At 37.8% G+C, this 18,803-nt stretch overlaps 1 protein-coding gene across 2 annotated transcripts in view; it reads left to right on the forward strand.

Moving 5' to 3' along the window:
* Positions 1–18,803, forward strand: part of LOC134789815 (uncharacterized) — a 51,376-nt gene that overhangs the window by 25,717 nt on the left and 6,856 nt on the right. For both annotated transcript variants that reach the window (XR_010144121.1, XM_063760466.1), the window contains exons 7-12: positions 6,302–6,430; positions 6,867–7,009; positions 9,801–10,032; positions 10,716–10,987; positions 11,153–11,334; positions 12,035–12,217. Coding sequence is in view for 1 of the 2 variants with exons in the window: in XM_063760466.1 (XP_063616536.1) it covers positions 6,302–6,430; positions 6,867–7,009; positions 9,801–10,032; positions 10,716–10,987; positions 11,153–11,334; positions 12,035–12,217 (1,141 nt within the window). In the remaining variant the exon portion in view is untranslated. The remainder of the gene's footprint in view (positions 1–6,301; positions 6,431–6,866; positions 7,010–9,800; positions 10,033–10,715; positions 10,988–11,152; positions 11,335–12,034; positions 12,218–18,803) is intronic.

The following is an 18,803-nucleotide window of genomic DNA, read 5'->3' on the forward strand; positions in this document are numbered from 1 at the left end:
TTTCAAATATTATTTACGCCAAAACCTAGTCAAGTTTAGTAAGTTCAGTCACGTTTGAATGCGATATCAAAATTTTAATAATACTCATTTACTCAAATGGTTTACATTTTGTCGCGATATATTTAAACATTAATGCTCTCACAATACCTAGTCGAGCGGAGTCTCGCCGTCATTATTCAATATTATTCATCGAGTATTATTTGTACGACACTAAAGTTCACTGAATATTGATTTCAACAATTATTTTTTAACTAAATTACCTTTCACCTAGTATTCACGTGTCAAAAAAGTAGTTTAGGTTAGTTTGATCTGCAACCTCCAAGAAAACGAAATGTTGCTGGAAAAGTGGGTTAGGTTAGAACTGCGACCCCCCCAGAAAACGAACTGTTACCAAAAATTTGGGTTAGGTTAAGTTAGAACTGCGACCCTCAAGAAAATGAACTGTTGCCAGAAAAGTGGCTTAGGTTAGGTTAGAACTGCAACACCCAGGAAAATGAACTGTTGCCAGAAAAGTCGTTCTATGTAAAGAAAAGTCGGTTCGCTGTTTGGTCGCAGTTCACCTAACACACTCCTCCTCGCTTCGCTCGTCGTCGCACCTATCTTGACTCAGTGAACTCTGTCAAATGACTAGACGATATCGTATTAATAATTATCTAGCAAATGGAATGATTTGACCAAAGAAATGACACTCCAAACGTTGTGCACATAATAATAATATACTTAACAATAATTCTATAAAGTAAAACATTGTCATGATGAAAATTTGGCGAATGTTGGTTGCCAAAGTAAATCATCTGCGAAAACTTGTCTGGCAAGTGAAATTCGGACACTAAAACTTCGGAGAAAAGGCAGAATAGCATAGTAAATCTTGGTCCTTAAATAAATCATCTACTTCATTATGTACCAATGTATTATAAAATACAGTCGACTTATAATGATTTCACACTAAACATGTCCTAATAAGAAATCTCAACTGATATAGTTGTTAAATGAAAAAAAAAATTAGGCATTTTTAAGTAATTAGCACGAACAGTAATTAATACAATACAATCGGAGTCATTACTAAAATATTATTCAAGTTTTAGATCGCAACAAGCTAGCTTTTGTAGCAACAATATCCATATTAATTTAGCCAACAAAGTCTATACGATTTCAGTAAATTTCTGTACTGTAATGGATTAGGGTTTGGTCAAGTTTTGTCCAAACAAAAGCTAATCCAGTTCAGTTCGCATCCGGACCTTATCAGTATAGGCTTTGTAAATTCGCGTCCAGGTAGGAACTAGGTACTTCTGTTTTTTTTTTCAACCGTGACTAGCTTGTAAAAGTTGATATTAATATGATTAAATGTAAGGGGTACACCAAGCGGACGCTGCCTGCAACTAAAATTGTTTTATTAGTCAATAAAAATGCAATTATTTCAGCTTTTAAGGAAAACTTGAAGATTGTTACGTTAACGTAATCCAAAGTGCGCATGGGGAATATTCCCTACAAACGGCATAGCACTGACTGAAATTAACTGGCAGATTTTTCACCTCCATTTCTTTCACAGCGGAACCCCTATGTGATAATTTAGACTCGGATAATTTAATCCTGCACTCCGTTTTCGAGGCACGAGTAACAAAATAGACGCTAAAAGTTTTCTAGGGAATATAGAAGGCAAAGAACGGATCCTGTTATTTAATCCACGGTTAGATTTTAGTATTGTAGTTTTATACGGCCCCGACACTATCATGAATACTGACATTACTTTGAAGGAATGACGTTTTTAGTGATAGTGTAGGGATTGTAATGAAGGAATGAATAATAATTAATAATTTCCATCAGTATTGGAGTTATGTCAAAGTAATGATACTAGAAATGACATTAATACTGACATTGAATTGATTAGAATTATGGAATCAGAAATGACAGAAAGAATGATGGACGATAATGAAGTTATTAAACATTTTTAATATTTTTGAAGTAATGTCAAAATAATGACATTATACTGATAGTGAGTGGAGCGCATCATTCTAATCCCTCATTCCGTCCTTTAAAGTACGTAACAAGAAGGTTTTATACTAACATGAGTTATTACTGGCATTTAAGTCAATAAGTGAAGTATACCTACTCTATTGTCATTGCTCTAAAGTTTATTTTCACTTGACTCTGAAGAAAAAAGAAAAACATGCAGAATGCGACGCCTAAAGAAAATCTCTGTCCCTTTCTAAAAGTTGCCATACAGGAAAAAATATTTTTTACTTTCAATTGTTAACAATAATTAAATAATATTTTTTTACTATGGAAATTTGAGCCGTAGCAAAATGCCGGGACGGTGCTAGGACGATGATGGTCACCCTAAAATAGTTTGTGCGGAAAGAGAAGAGTCGTGGAATGTATGGGGCCTAATACATTTCACGACTCTTCTCTTTCCGAACAGACTCTAGAAAGACGGAGTTCTCCCACGACCGATTAGAGTCTAACCACTATAATATATAAGAGCTACAAAAAATAAATAAAATAGGTAAAACATTTATTTTTAGACAAGAAAGGCACACAGATACATACTTCACAGACTAACATACATAATTATAAATTTCATTAACTTAAAATTAAACAGTATTATGGCGACAGAACGGCGGCGTGGTTCCGTTGAATCGTCTACTCTTGTGTCCGATTCGCGGAACCTCCGAAACACTACACCCTTCGGCCAGAAGTCTGCGCACTCGATGGTCCCCTGCAGGGGTCGCTGCACGCGCATCACATAAGAGTTGAAGTGCACGTAGTGGCGCGATCGAAACTGGAACACCTTCAGCGTGTAACCGGTCTTCTGGTGTAGATATGTACTCCACCTCTCTAGCAGCCGTGGCGGTGTAATGCAGGCGCGACACATACAGTGCAACACTGGGTGTAGCAATCTGCAAGCCGGAATTAGGCGGCTCGGCGCTATCACACTGTCTTACGAGGCGCCGTACTCGTCTTCTTCTTTCTTAACACCAGTGTTAAATCCTCCTCATCAACAATGGCACCAGGGAGCTTCTCTTTGGGAGCAGTTCTCTCTTCAGTACCCGAGCAGTAGTTCTTTCTGTACGTCAAGTATGGAGCTTATTGAGATATTTATGCATTCTTACTACGCAGGTTGAGCAAACTTATCGACTATCGTGGTCAGAGTCTATCTTCTTCGGCATGTTTTTTTAGATGTGAGACGTGATCTAGATATATGTATAATATTATATTAGTTACACTAATGAGTGAAGCAAATCTTTTCAGTCTGTCATTCTGTCTGACATTAATTGTTTGTTATCTTCGTTGCCATGGTTACGTCAAAACATTTTCAAACACACAGCGATTGATGACTGCCCTCAACAAATTATACACACATTTATACGTAAAGACAAATGAACCCAGGGCTGTTTGAGTCAGCAAAATCCTAACCACTTGGTTTCGTAATATTATACTTTTAAACTTTTAATTGCATCTCAACTACTTATCCAAAGACAAGAATACTGAGTATTATACACAAACCATGCATTGCACATACACGTGTGGGGTATTATATAAAAGCAGATGAAATAAATCAAAATGTTTTTTTTTTAATGTTTAAACTGCAAATATTTTAATGAAATAAGGTAAGATATGTAATTCTGAGCAACAAAAACGTTAGAGGAATTAGTCAAGAATCTTTTCTGTGTAAAATCATGCGATTTGATTATTTAGATTTTAAAGCCAAACGTTCATCTTCTGGGGGTCGGTTATCTTTTGTGCCACTACCCTAAATCATTTTCTAACTACCTATCTCTGTTTCTCCATTTTTCTGTCTCATCAAGCATAGAGTTACGAGTACGACAATATAGTATGGTTACGACAGGTTAGAAGAATTGGAACCGTTGATTGAATACTTAGGTCTTTTGTGTTCTTCATAGCGTACTCTATAACAAAACTAAACCAAACGGTTAGGATAATAATAACTTAAAACTCCCCGTGAAAAGTAATGATGTAAAATACTGATAAGTGTGTGGGGAGATTTAAGACTATCATGACCGGACTGGACCAAACGCTGGAGTTTCATTACAAGTCATGTCAGATTCATGATAGTGTCGGGGCCGTATTATATTTATTGATTAAAACAAACTACGTTTTCGATGCAGCTTACTAACATACATCTAATGATTAATACCGTGTATTAAGGGATAGGTACTCATATTTCAGAGTAGTTTTTTTTTTAATTCCCATAGTCTGTATCTTTACGTATTTCAATAAATGTTAACAAACAATTTGTAACATTATCAAACTACACAACGGGACTTAATCGCGTGGTGTCTTCTCCGAGACCACGGGGACAACGCCGTCCTAGAAACGTCGGAGGTAAATCTTAAAACTTAAATACGCGATTAAGTCCCGTTGTGTAGTTTGATAATGTTTAATAATCGTGAAAGTTTAAATCAGTGTTAAACAATTTGTAAATTTTCGGGTAGGTATAACATTTATTGGTTAACCAACCAAACATAGTCTAATAAAACATGGTCTTCCATTCCCAGAGTGACACGGGGCTACGTCACAACAACATGGCCGCTATATATAGCGCTATCGCATATTATCATATAGCGCTGTCGCATGATGACGTAGGCCCGTGTCAGTTAGGTGACCTAGAAAAGACGGGAATGGAGTACCAGGCGGAGTATATTATTATACCATGCAACCAAATACAAAACCGCCTGGATACGTCACTGAACGACCTGACTTTAACCTACATTATTTGATCATGTAATGTTTTCAACTACCCTCAACTGGCTTAAGGAGCCATTTGAGGGTACATTTTGTATACTTTTATTTAAATACCTAAAGATGCCTAAAGATACAGAGTATAAGACTACATAGAAAAAATATTCGGAAATGCCTACCTTTGCTGCAAAGTTTGATGAACTTTGGTCGATATACTTCAGATACAGTTAGCTTAAACCCCTAATTAATATAATAAATGCTAAAGAACCCTGTCTGTCTGTCTGTCTGATACCTCTTCACTTATATTGCCACTAGGTAGTACATTTCATGAATAACAATGGTATTTATCGAGTATCCCTGTACTCCTTAGTACAGGGCACTTCAATTAACTTTACGCACTTGTTTTGCTCTTTACCCTATTACCCAAGGCAAATTTGTGGTAAATTAGAGCCGGAGGTAGAAAACTTTCCTATTATTAGCATGCGTACCACGCTCAGCGTACACTTGATTGCGATATTCCGGCTTACACTAATGTGTTCCCTGTTGTCTCATCGGAAATGCTAACTTGTAGGGGAATGAAACTTCGTTCCAGCCAGCTAGCGCAAGCTAAACAGATACTCGACTGACTGCAGCTCTGTTTGTGTAAATACGTTGTTCGTCAGATCTTGATATATGGGTAAATTATCAACTAAATAATAAGGTATAGGTTCCGGTCGTTTTACTCGTAATGCCATATAACCTACGAGGCTATGTTACATGAAATGAAACGAAAATATACCAGAAATAATAAAGCTGAATTTCTAGTTGAATGTCTTTTCTAGCAATAAATCCTTTAAGCATGCAAAAAGTACCGCTCACCTACAACACGTTAATGCTCAAAAGAAAGCAGAGAGGATAGAAATAAAACCGCTATCTCGGTGCAATACGTTTTCCCACATACTAATACACACGGAAGCTGCTCTCTGCTCTTAGATTAATAGCAAACACACCCTTTAAACTCGCCAAAGAAAACAGTGTTCTGTTATCTTGTAGATAAATGCTACGGCGACTAAAAGCACTGCTGTAGCAGCGAGCGCCACCGTTGGGAGTTAGATGACGCTGCGTTTTTCGATGTGAACACCCGCAAACCTGGCAATTTTAGAATATACATAATAATATGTACTTTGCATTAATTTATACAAAAATATTCAAATTAAATTCATATTTATTACAATTACAAAATTTAAAGAAAACTTCAATATGTAAAATAATGTTATACTTAAATGAGTACCTAGTTATTCAAAACGTTTTACTTGGTCAAAGGTACAAAAGGGTAACTAATGCATTTACTCATAAAACACTTTTAGAGACAGTGCGCAGCTTCCGCTTTAAAGATAACAGAATTATGAGCAAAATAAACTACGTGTTAAATGATTAAAATAAGAGCTGCAATTTTAACAGTGCCAACTTTGCACTAAGCATTATCCCAAAGCATGCAAACTGCAGCGTCAAGCCTCGTACTTAATTCTAAAAGGCATCGCGTAGTCCGCAATTACATAGTGATATTTTAAATTTAATTTATTTTAAGTAGGGGATGTTTCACAGCTATAATTATTTGCAGTCACTGCGCCACGGATTACCTAACGCTTCGAGCTGGCAACTCGCCCTCCGCTCCTTTGCTGGCGACGCTTTGCTCGGAGAGAAGCGCTACTTTGGAGCAACCCGGACCAAACCTATTACTACAATTCAAGTAAGTCCTCGTTGGCAATCTAGCTGATTGAAATAATTCTACTTCCGACGTCAGCTTTTAAATTAATTGCACTAACCTCATTGTAGACTTGCTTTTAATTTAATTAGAGGGGAACGCGACATCGGAAAGACCGTGGTTAAAAAAGAGTCTGACGTCATTGACATAGATATCTAGGGACTGGCTTTACGGACAATAATAATGAGGCATGACAGGGGCCAATACAGCGGTGTGACACCGGTACAACGCGATTGGTTGATGAGTTCGCATCACGTGCGCGATTGGTTGATGAGTTCGCATCACGGGCGCTATTGGTCGCAACTAGTTGCGTTAGACTGCACGATTGGCTGGAATTCGTGAGTCACACCGCTAAACTAGTACCATTTTTAGTGCCCGTAAGGCCAGTCCATAGATATATACGTTAATGTCTGACGTTTAGTTCAGGACCGCTGGTGCCACCGTACGACTACAACGGGTTCATCGCTCGGGTGGAGTTCACGGAGGGGGTGGACGGCAGCGCGCCGCCGCCCACTGTAGTTGCCTCGCCGCCGTTGGCTGCGCTCACGCATCATACGTCGCACGGTTTGTATAACAATTTCTCGTAATAATTTTAATATTCAACATTTGTATAAAACTTAATGGATTTATTAACCTCAACAATGTTGAGTCAACATGGATTAAAGAAATCGCATAATATTTTTCATTTCATGTACATTTTAATAAATATGTATTACGAATTGTATGTTTAAAAAACGTCAAAGGAAAGAAAACTTCATTAGGTACCTAGTTATTTTTTTCAGTTTTATTCATTTATTGATGATTTGGCTGTTATTAAATTCGAGTACGCACGCTCTGTTGAAAATGTTAAATAATATTTAATTCTCGAGTGAAATACATTTGCATACGTTTAATGCTTTGTCGTTACATTATTACTCACATTTGCCTTGATTAAAAGTTACCTTAATCACCTCAATCTAAGTTATTTGTACACCAAATCATCTCCGATAACTTCGTGGTTGATACTTTACAGAAACTCAGCTTTCGTATGATAATAAAAGTACCCGCTATCGAGGATTAAGTAACCTATTTTATATTGCTTATTTTACATTTTGTTTTTTTTTCTTGATAAATATATTATGACTAACTGTTCAGAGTATTCGTGAGCCGAACGCACCGGTTTTATTACTGTGACTGAGACAGTAGCAGCTTACCCCGCGCGAGTGAAAAGCAAACAAGAAGTAAAGGAAAACATCTACCAATCTTAACTGTTAAGCCAAATATATAACTTATTTCATTTTATTCAAGGTTCATTCATGTTAACATGGAAATTTGACGCCATTCAAAGACGTGATCGTACCTAAACTTGTATCTCCCATGTAAAATTATTCCTCATTCACACATTCCCGTAATGCAATAATAAAGTATCGGCAGGATTCAATTCCCATGTGAGTAGAATACGATAAGTTAGTTACAGTGTTTCAGGTTTGGCAATAAATATAGGAGTAGGTACATATAAGATAAATTCACCTCTCATTATCTCACATATGTATTTGAATTATGTAGGTAGGTACTTACTCTTGAAGGAATTGCACTTTGCTTTAGCGGCATAAGGTACATCAAGGTGGCATAAAAATATTAAAAATACGTTGACATTTTTTTATTGCTGCATATTTCACATTATTAAAATAAACGTTTGCGTTTGTATATCTAAGATAAATAAATATATTTTGAAGAAAATAAATTTTGATTTAGTTAAATGACTGTAAGTATACAGGGTGGAAAGGCACGACGATCCTTCCCGGAAGTATTAGGTCGTTTAAGTGATACAGAAACTATTGGTAATGGTAAGAATCGTTAATTGAGTAAAAAATAAAAATTGCAAAAATACTACTTTTTAACTGTGGTGATAACCCTATAGCATGTGCACATGACGGCTAGATTAAGGATCTCCGTCGGGAAAGCTCGGGACTTTACACTTTTTTCCGATCGTTGACAGTATCGCAATGATGTATGAATGACGCATAAATGTCAAATAAATCAAATGCATGCAAAAATATTACAAACAATTTTATTACTTTCTTAGATAATTACTTTTTTCCAATATTTAATACTATCTTCTTTTCACATACGATGTTCAAATGTACCTCCGTGTATTACAACGCCGCCGCAGCCCGTACCCGAGTATGTCGATGCACATGCGATATAGTGTATGCTCTTCGTCATTTATCCTCCGCAGAAAGCACCAATTAGCCTTTGTCTCATTTCGTCCGCAGTTTCACATTCCGTTTGGTTTGGTACACCATATCTTTTACACAGCCCCACAAATTTAAATAGCCACGAGCATCTAACATTTTTATTTGAAGAATATGACATTCAATAAGTATAGTTCAATGAAAATTTAATTTCAAACATCAGACGTCTTGTCTATTTCCTACCACGCAAGAAGGTTTGTTAGTTTGGTATTGAAGAAGTATTTATTCTTGATTTATTCTTAGTATTTCATTTTTGCAAGTTCATTTGGTGCAACTAACACAACCTACATGTAATTTTTATTATTTTAAATAGTTTCCAATTATTCGAAAATAATTTTGTGAAACGTGTTAAGAAACTAAAACCTTTTTATCAGTCAAGGAAACCAGAGATATTTATAAGACGATTGCGTACTTTTGAGTGGTTGTCAATGTCACCATTTGAACTGTCGTTGTAAACAATGTTGTGGTTAGTATTATTAATATTAAGGAATAACATAACTATTTCATTCAAGTATTGAACAAGTGGAACCACTAAGAAAGCGAAAATCCTGCAATGATTCTTACCGTGCTGTAAGCAGACCTAAAAATGGTTAGATGGCAACAAATTAGCATAATTTCCTGTCGAATACTGATTGTTTACAAGTAAGTTCATTGACCCTGTCACCTGTTAGGGTTAGAACAAAGTAGTTTTTTGCGTGGATGTTTAAAAGGTCATAATTTAGAAACGGTTGCCCATATTAACATAGTTTCTATGGAGAAAATATAGAGCTTAGGCTAAACTATCTCCCATTTCCGGAAAGGATCGTCGTGCCTTTCCACCCTGTATAGTTTTATTTTTGAATGACATTTTGTTAAATACGTAGTAACGTTTTGCATGACATCTGGACATGAAGTTATAAGTTTTCACATAGATTGACAAGATGCAGGACCAAATGATGTCTACAATTTTAGGTATATTTTGATGGCGTTACTGTGACGTGAACCGTCACAGTAACGCCATCAAAAGGTTAACCTATTTATGTACAGCCCGTGATTGACAGTGCCATAGGGATAGAAATATTTGTTTCACAATTAAGTAATTATCATTTCTATATAGTACGTGTTTCTTGTTTATGTTACAGAAGATAGATTGTTAGATCTGGACAGCAATTCCGTGACAAACGAGATCTCGAGCGGCGTGGGCGCCGGCGGGCGCGTCGGGTGCGGAGCGCGCGTGCGCGGCTACGGGCCCGGCGGCGCGCGCTCCGGACACTTCGACACGAGGGCGTCCGCGTGGCGCGCGCAGTGCGCCATACATCTGCTGGGCACGCCGACTGACGTCGTGCAAGTTACATTGTTTAATTATAATTTAAGGTTTGTATTGAATTAATTTTGTATTAAGCATAAACGTCTACAAAGCTTAGAAATAAATGAAAAGTCGGAAAATTCTCTGTCTCGGGCAAGACTTAAACTCGCGGCTCAGGATCATATTCACATTTATAAATCAGCATTTAAGGAAATTTTTCGTGTTTTATAACAATAAATAGATGTTTAATCAATATGTCAAGTCTTTAACAGTGGCGGCACGTAACACGTAGCCGTTGGGCCACCCGAAACTAATTTAGATTACTTTTTCTTTAACTTTTATTGAATATGGCCCTCCATTGTTCAAAAATATGCAAGCCAACAGGTATTATAAATGGGTATTCAATGGCGAGTTGGCGACCCCGCCAAACGCCGCTTATAAACGTAGTCCGAAAACGTACCTGCATAATTATAGAAATACAACTTAATAAAAATATTGTATAATCTGTACGTTATTAGAAAAGTGCTACAATAAATTAAATGAGCGCATAAACGTTCTTTCCCCGGGCATTTAGCAAGACTTCTAATATACATAAGCTATTTGCTCAACGTTGAAAGTAAGACTCACGGTTCATTACATCGATTAAACTTTCAAAGACTTCACGTGATCTCGTTAGCTGCTTAGTAAGGTCGTAAACAGAACTTGAAGACTTATTCTCACTACAAGAAACGTAACTTTCTTTTGCAATCAGGTTACAAAGTTGTAGATCTCATATTGAGATCTTTGAAGGACTTCACGAGTTTCCCTCGAGAGAGAGGGGTGAGCGGTCAGACAGAGCGGACCGGACGCTGCTGAGAGTGTGTGGTCCGGCCGTGAGAGAAGCGAGGGACCCGTCTGGGAGGTTCCTGGTGCGGCAGGCAGTGATATCCAAGGGTGCTAACTTGACCATTTTGGTGCGACGCGCGACTTCGCAGAGCGCTGATGATGAAGAATTCCTTGATGGCGCTTTTGCGTTTCATGACGGTTAGTATTTCGTTAAGTGCAGCATCTAGTATCTGTGTACTTACTTTAATAATTTATTATAATTATTTTTGGTATCGAATACCAAAATAACAACCTACCATCTCTCGTTTAAGTGATTTTAACCGAGACAATAAAGCAATATTTACAAGTATTATTATTCTGCAGAGCAACACGAGGGTACTGCGTCCCCGGACGCCACGTGCACGGCCACGCATTACGGGCTGGCGGCGCCAGCACACGGCGGCGTAGCTGCACCAACACACCATCACGTGTTCTGGAACCTCGAGGAGCGGCTGGTGTGCACGCACCGGTTCATACCGGCGGCTAACCAAAGCGTCACCATCGAGGCAAGTATTTATACTTACACAGAAGAACACAAGGACGCAGTGTAAACTCATAAAATTAAATTACGGGCCTGCAACACCAGGAGCGATTATCAGTTTTGTTATCTCATTGAAGAAATTTCACTGTTCACAGCTGATAGATCATATCCATAACCGTATCATAACAAGAAATTACAAGTGTTTGTCAATTGTTTCTTGTGAAATGTTAGATCACTATAACTGTGAGCTGTGGTATCATTGTGTGGACTGCATGAAACAACGAAGTGCCCGGCGTTCTGGATGCAACGTGCGCGGAAGGCACACATATTATAGAAACCCTGTCGAAAGTATAGATCCAGTAGACGTCAGGAGTGGTGTGAATAATATCATTAATATGTATGAGATTAATCTTTTTATTGCTTTTATAAAACATGTTAATTGCAGCGTTTTTGACTCCAACGAAACGGGAGATTTTATTTTATAACCCGATGTATTTAGGGTGAACAAATCGTTTTTTGTCGATTTGATTTCGATTACTGGTAAATGTTACGCTTACGTGATACAGTAGAGGTACACAAGGTGATAAACAAGAAAAATAAATATTATGCGGTATAATATTTTACTATATTATTTGACCCAATATCGAAACAAAATGTAGGTGTATCACACTGTTGACCCGAGGTCGATCACAGCGTAATTTAATTTGTTTTCATTTGCCGTGCAGATTCAGCGGTTGGAGCGCATGTGGAGCGCCGAGCCAGCCGGGTCGGGCGCGGCAGGCTGCCGTACGGCGTGCGGCGACGCCGGGTGCGAGTGCCGGGCTGCGACCCCTCTACACTACCATGACCACGTCGCGCTCGTGGCAGGCGATGGCACGCACCTGTCCTGTTTATGTGGTGACTTTCAGGTAGGGCAGTCAAACTTCAATAATTAGCCCAAAAACCGAGGTACTGTATTTAATTATAATTATATACTTTAATATACTTGTCAACACATTTAATCCTTATATCCCGCAACCCCATATATAAGTAGGTAACCCTGCTGGAGTTACAAGCGTTCATATACGACTAACAGGCTAATTCGAACGTACAATGATATTTAGTTATCGTGCGTCCGCGCCAATACATGTACGGAAAAGTACGAGTTAAATTGAAGACATGATATTTGAATGACATCAGTGTAGGTATGTTCGAATTGGCCTGTAAATCTTTTTTGTACCTATAGCAATGAATGATATAATATGTTTGGTCACAGTCAGCTCATTCTGAATAGCGGCTACTAATAGGTAACACTAACTGATAACGCACAGTGAGAGGCAAAATGTGAGCGCATTCTTATTTAAAATTAATTAAAACGTGTGCGATTCAGTACGAGTATCTAGACACAGTAGCGTGACGCGGTAGCGTGTCCAGCCAAGTTCAAAGAAAACGGAACTGGCGACGCAGCAACCGTGTGTAATATTACACGAACCATTTCGAGCTACTTTTGACCCCTTCACAACTTATTGAAACCTACTTAACCTACACTAATGAAATTTGGCACATATATTCAAGCCTGCGATCATATATTCAAGCCCCTTAGCTTGTCCAAAATACAAAATTTCATAAACGTAGCTCAAACAGTTACTGATAAATTAACGTTTAAAAACCGGCATTTTTGTGACTGACTGACATATAAATCATAAACCTAACCCACTTCCAGATGACCTAGAAACTTGAAATTTGGCATCAGGGTAGACTATTAGGTGTATATAGAGAGAAAAATCTGAAAAGTGGAAATTATTGATATTTCGATGGAAAAAAAAAAATACTTATAGACCAAAAACCTAACCCACTTCTAGATCACTTAGAAACTTGATATTTGGCACCAAGGTAGACTATTAGGTGTATATAGAAGAAAAAATCTGAAAACTGGAAATTATTGATATTTGGAGGGAAAAAAAATAATTAATACTTATAGACCAAAAACCTAACCCACTTCTAGATCACTTAGAAACTTGATATTTGGCATCAAGGTAGACTATTATGTGTATATAGAGGGAAAAATCTGAAAACTGGAAATTATTGAGATTTCGATGGAAATAATAATAATGGCTGCTATTTAACTGATCACCAGATTTAGTAAAATTTAATACCAAAAAAATCTATTTTACCACCCTAAAATCATGAATGATCACCAAATTTATAACACCATTTTAATGTGAAATGATTACCAATTTTATTACATTTTACTATCCTTTTAACGGAAATGACACCAAACTAATCATTATTAACCCAAAAATAGTCAATGATTACCAAATTTCAAACCCCATTTTAATGTGACATGATAACCAAATTTTTACATCTTGCTATCCTATTAAAGAAATTGACACCAAAATAATCATTGTAAACCCAAAAATAGTAAATGACCACCAAAATTAGAACTCCATTTTAATGTAAAATGATAACCAAATTTTTAAATCTTGCCATCCTACTAAAGCAAATTACTCCAAAATAATCATTGTAAACGCAAAAATAGTAAATGATCACAAAAATTGTAACCACATTTTAATTTAAAATGTGCAAATATTTAATATATCGTTATCCTATTAAATTAATTAATCCACTTCATCACCTTTTTCTAGTAGCATTTTATTTCTGTAACAGTCGCAGTTCTAACCTAACCTAACCCACTTTTCTAGTAGCATTTTGTTTCTGTAAGGGTCACAGTTGAAACCTAACCTAACCCACTTTTCTAGTAGCATTTCTTTTCTGCAAGGGTCGCAGTTCTAACCTAACCTAACCCACTTTTCTAGTAGCATTTCGTTTCTGTATGGGTCGCAGTTCAAACCTGACCTAACCCACTTTTCTAGTAGCATTTCTTTTCTGTAAGGGTCGCAGTTCAAACCTAACCCAACCCACTTCTCTAGTAGCGTTTCGTATCTGTATGGGTAGCAGTTGAAACTTAACCTAACCTACTTTTTTAGTACCATTCCGTTTCTGTAAGGGTCGCAGTGCTAACCTAACCTAACCCACTTAAGTGATAGCAGTTTTACTTATTTTTCTAGTAGCATAACGAAATGCTACTAGAAAAGTAGATTAGGTTAGGTAGGTATGCGGTGCGGGCTACGGGGGGTTGAGCGGGAGGGGCTAGTAATTTTGGCATCAGTTTACTTTATTTGGTAATATGTATACATTTTTTGGTAATCATAGTGGTTTATTTAGGTGAAAATATCGCATTAATTTGGTCTTCAAGATTTGGTGATCATTAATGATTTTTGGTGATCATTTAATATATTTGGTATTTGAATACAATTTGAAGTGCAGTCGTAATTAAAATGGTGGTACTTTTGTATTTTTAGGCCTTATTTTTTTGGTGTTCAGTAATATTTTTTGGTAAGCATGATTTTTTTATTTAGGGTACCAAAGTATTTTTTGGTGGTCATTATATTTGTAGCCAATAATAATTAATACTCATAGGCCAAAAATCTAACCCACTTCTAGATCACTTGGAAACTTGATATTTGGCATCAAGGTAGACTATTAGGTGTATATAGAGGGAAAAATCTGAAAACTGAAAATTATTGATATTTCGATGACAAAAAATATAATTAATACTTATAGACCAAAAACCTAACCCACTTCTAGATGACTTAGAAACTTGATATTTGGCATCAAGATAGACTATCAAACAATATATATACAGTGGTACTACTAAACTAAATTAATAACTAGCTTAAATCTAAAATAGGCCCTTGAGGCATTGTACCAAGGATGCTGGCGGCATTTCCTCGCTGTATCGCAATGCTGATACGTTGTGCGAGGTAGCCGCCAGCTCTTCGGTCACCAGTTACGTCAACCAGACGCTTCGCGATTTCTGCGAACAACTTATGCGCGCTGGGACCCCATGGACCTAGAGTTTCAACTCCAAATGGTACAAAATGGTACTCTCTACCGAGGCTCTTATATTTGTTACGTTTTAGAATTTCGGCGCTTTCCGCCGCTCCGCCCGCTTTTACAGTAGTCCGTTGGAGGTGGGACGGTGCCAGTGTGTCTACGCAGGTAGCATCCCACACCAACATCCGTCCCAAGCTCCAAGGAACTAAGGACACTCCATCGGGCCTCTTGCCATCATCTCTGATAATGCCAGTCGGCTCAAGAAGAGCAGGCACATTGATGGTGGCAAGAGACCGACGGACTATGTCATTAAGCGACGCATGTCTCGAAAAACGGCCTGCACTTTTTTGACAAGATAATCCGTGGTGTCCCAGTCAGTCCACGTCCGTGCCACAAGAGCATATGTGTGGCGTACACACCGAAACCGCGAGTCGCAAACCAGTTGCCAGTCTAAGGGAGGCCGGATCCAAGAAAGTACCAGTATTGGGCGAAGGATGGGCATGTAGCCAGTAACCGGCTTCCCGGGCTCCGACCGCCAAAAACCTCGCGCGGTCTGGACCTGTACAGTTGTTTAGGAGAGTATTGTAACTTAAATCACAGTAAACATTATCCCAACTCCTTTGTGAATTTGGGTTGTCTGGAAATTGTTTGCCTGGGCAAGCAATTTTAAAAGCATTTTTGGCGTCCTCAAAGTCCGCGATCTCACAGTTTGTGGGCAAAGCCCTTAAGATATTTCCTATGAGACCAGACGTGCTATGAGTGGACGCCAAAAAGGCTGGGGAAGCCACACTGGAAATTTTGCGAATTCCTAAACCTCCAAACCGAATAGGGAGGGACGCTTGAGACCAGGAAGGCTCACTTAGCTGAATGTGTAGAATCGTCTCTTAACTAATTTTGATCAAATCATCTATGGGCGACAATAAATTTTGATGTTTCCAGAAAGGACAACAGCGGAGCACATACGTAAATTTAGGGACAAAAAGGCAGAATTTAAGAATCACAAGAGCATAATGAGGGCTAATTTTGAGTAAGCGATCCGTGTGACTTTTGAATTTAGTTATGGAATTAGAAATATAATCGGGAAAAGATTCTTCGAATATAGGAGAACCCAGGAGGCAAAGAGAATACTTGTCTACTGATTTGATATTGGGAGTCAGATCGTCAAATTTGGGTTGTAAGTCGGTCAAAGTACAAGAAGATTTTTGAATAAATAGTTCGCATTTACTGAAATTCAGTTCTAAACCAATATTTTCGAAACTACTCTTAATAAAAGACAAATCAGAGAGTACAGTATTCACGTCGCTTCCTAGGGTTCCGTCATCTAAGTACCACACATTGAATTTTGATTTTATATTTTTGATAATTGGATTTATAGCCAAACTAAAAATTGCTGGCTCGAGAGGGTCACCCTGCTTACAGCCAACCTCAGAAGATAATTCATGTGACTTGTATATTAATTTAGATGAGTCTGAATAGCAAAAGAAAAGGTAATTGTATAGTTCCGGAATTTTGTCCTTAACTTCTGTCAGCAAGGTGTCTCTACTAACCGAATTAAAAGCATTTTTAACGTCAATTTTGACAACAATTTCGCAATCATCGAGTGAAAGGTAGGTCCTTAGGGCATGGACGGCTGCCTCGCACCCACCTTTCGTGCCGAAACCTAACTGTATTGGTTCAAAAAGGGATTGTAATTTTGATCTAATGTGTCTAACCGCAATTTTTGAAGCCAGACGTCGTAAAGTAGACCCCACCGCAATGGGTCTCACCCCTCCGTCCTTTTTGGTTAGGGGATCAGGTTTGCCCCGTATAGAATCGGGACGATATCAGTGTTAATTTTGCCTGAAAACATAAAATTTATTAATTTAGTAAGGGAACAGACAAGCTGCTCACCTGCGTCGCCCACGGAATGAGAAATAAGATCTTTCAAATGTTGGGGCGAGATCCCATCCAGGCCGGCCGCCGAACCGGTTTTGAAAGAAAATATGGCGTCAATAACGTCTTTGCCTTCGATTTGGAGGCAGGCCTGGTCAGCTGTAGGTGGGGCAAACAAGTGTGGTACTGAAGGAGCCGGGGGATGTTTAGATCGTAAGGCCGAGAGGGTATCGGGAGTATCTGGTGATAACACGTCGTTTGTGAAAAGAAGACGAGCGGCACCTTTAAGATCGCCGTCGCTAATTTTGCTTTCAATTAATTTAGTTCTATTGAAAGTGGATGAGCTACATCCAGAAGGTCGAGAAATGTGTGGAGTTGTATTCGAAACGCAATTGTTTTTGATTTTTTGTGTTAAAGAAATTGTCTTATCCTTCTTGGCATGAAGGGTTTTGAATGAGAAAAGGAAAAGATTATGCCAATCATCAATTTGATTATTTTCCACACATTTTGTAAGTAGGCCTGAAAGGTGTTTAGCGACTGTGATCCTGGCGCCGCGCGGAACTCTTTTAATAACGGGCACATTATTTTTAAGTTCGCTAAGGTGTAAATGGAAAGGGATAGAATTTGGATGGTCAGAAAGGGGGGTGGTCAAAAGGGATGGGCCTAAATTTAGACCGGCGTCATTTTGGCTGATACAAAGACGGTGTTTTTTGGAAATATGAATATTGAGGCCTCTCTGCGTTTTAAAAGAGTTATCGCATTGTACACAATTAAAATTTGGATATGGCGTGCCATTGCCTGATTGAGTTGCGGCATGCATCCACTTACCGGAACTACACAGCAGTAATTAAAGCACAAAAAACTTAAAGATAAAATAACAAGATTCACTAGAAATACAATATATAGTTCGTTGTAGACGTTGACATCGGCCGTCAGGGCGACACGACGTAGCCGTGCAAGACCGCAACGTCTGAAACAAAAAGATATGTTATTATTTGTTCAGTACTGGGCCTGCCCACACTATTGCACAGTAATCTGGTGTTTTTTGATAAAATAAAATCGATGGAAAAATAATAATTAATACTTATAGACCAAAAACCTAACCCCTCTTCAAGATCACTTAGAAACTTGATATTTGGCATCAAAGTAGACTATTCGGTGTATATAGAGGGAAAAATCTGAAAACTGGAAATTATTGATATTTCTATGGAAAAAAAATAATGAATACTTATAGACCAAAAACCTAACCCACTTCTAGATGACTTAGAAACTTGATATTTGGCATCAAGGTAGACTATTAGGTTTATATAGAGGGAAAAATCTGAAAACGGGAAATTATTGATATTTAAATTAAAAATTAATTAGGTAATACTTATAGACCAAAAACCTAACCCACTTCTAGATCACTTAGAAACTTGATATTTGGCATGAAGGTAGACTATTAGGCGTATAAAAAAGAAATTATTGATATTTAGATTAAAAATTAATTAGGTAATACTTATAGACCAAAAACCTAACCCACTTCTAAATCACTTAGAAACTTGATATTTGGCATGAAGGTAGACTATTAGGCGTATAAAAAAGAAAAAAATCTAAAACTGAAACTTTTTAACAATTGACCGCGCGTTAGTGAGGGTCTCCTTTTCAGCTTAGGCAAACTGCTTTTATGATGAATACCTACTATAGTAATTTCTGTACAAAAAGTAATGATATCCCAACAAAAACATAAATGTAAAATGAGAGCCA

The sequence above is a fragment of the Cydia splendana genome, chromosome 4 (assembly GCF_910591565.1).
Source record: "Cydia splendana chromosome 4, ilCydSple1.2, whole genome shotgun sequence".
NCBI classification, from domain to species: domain Eukaryota; kingdom Metazoa; phylum Arthropoda; class Insecta; order Lepidoptera; family Tortricidae; genus Cydia; species Cydia splendana.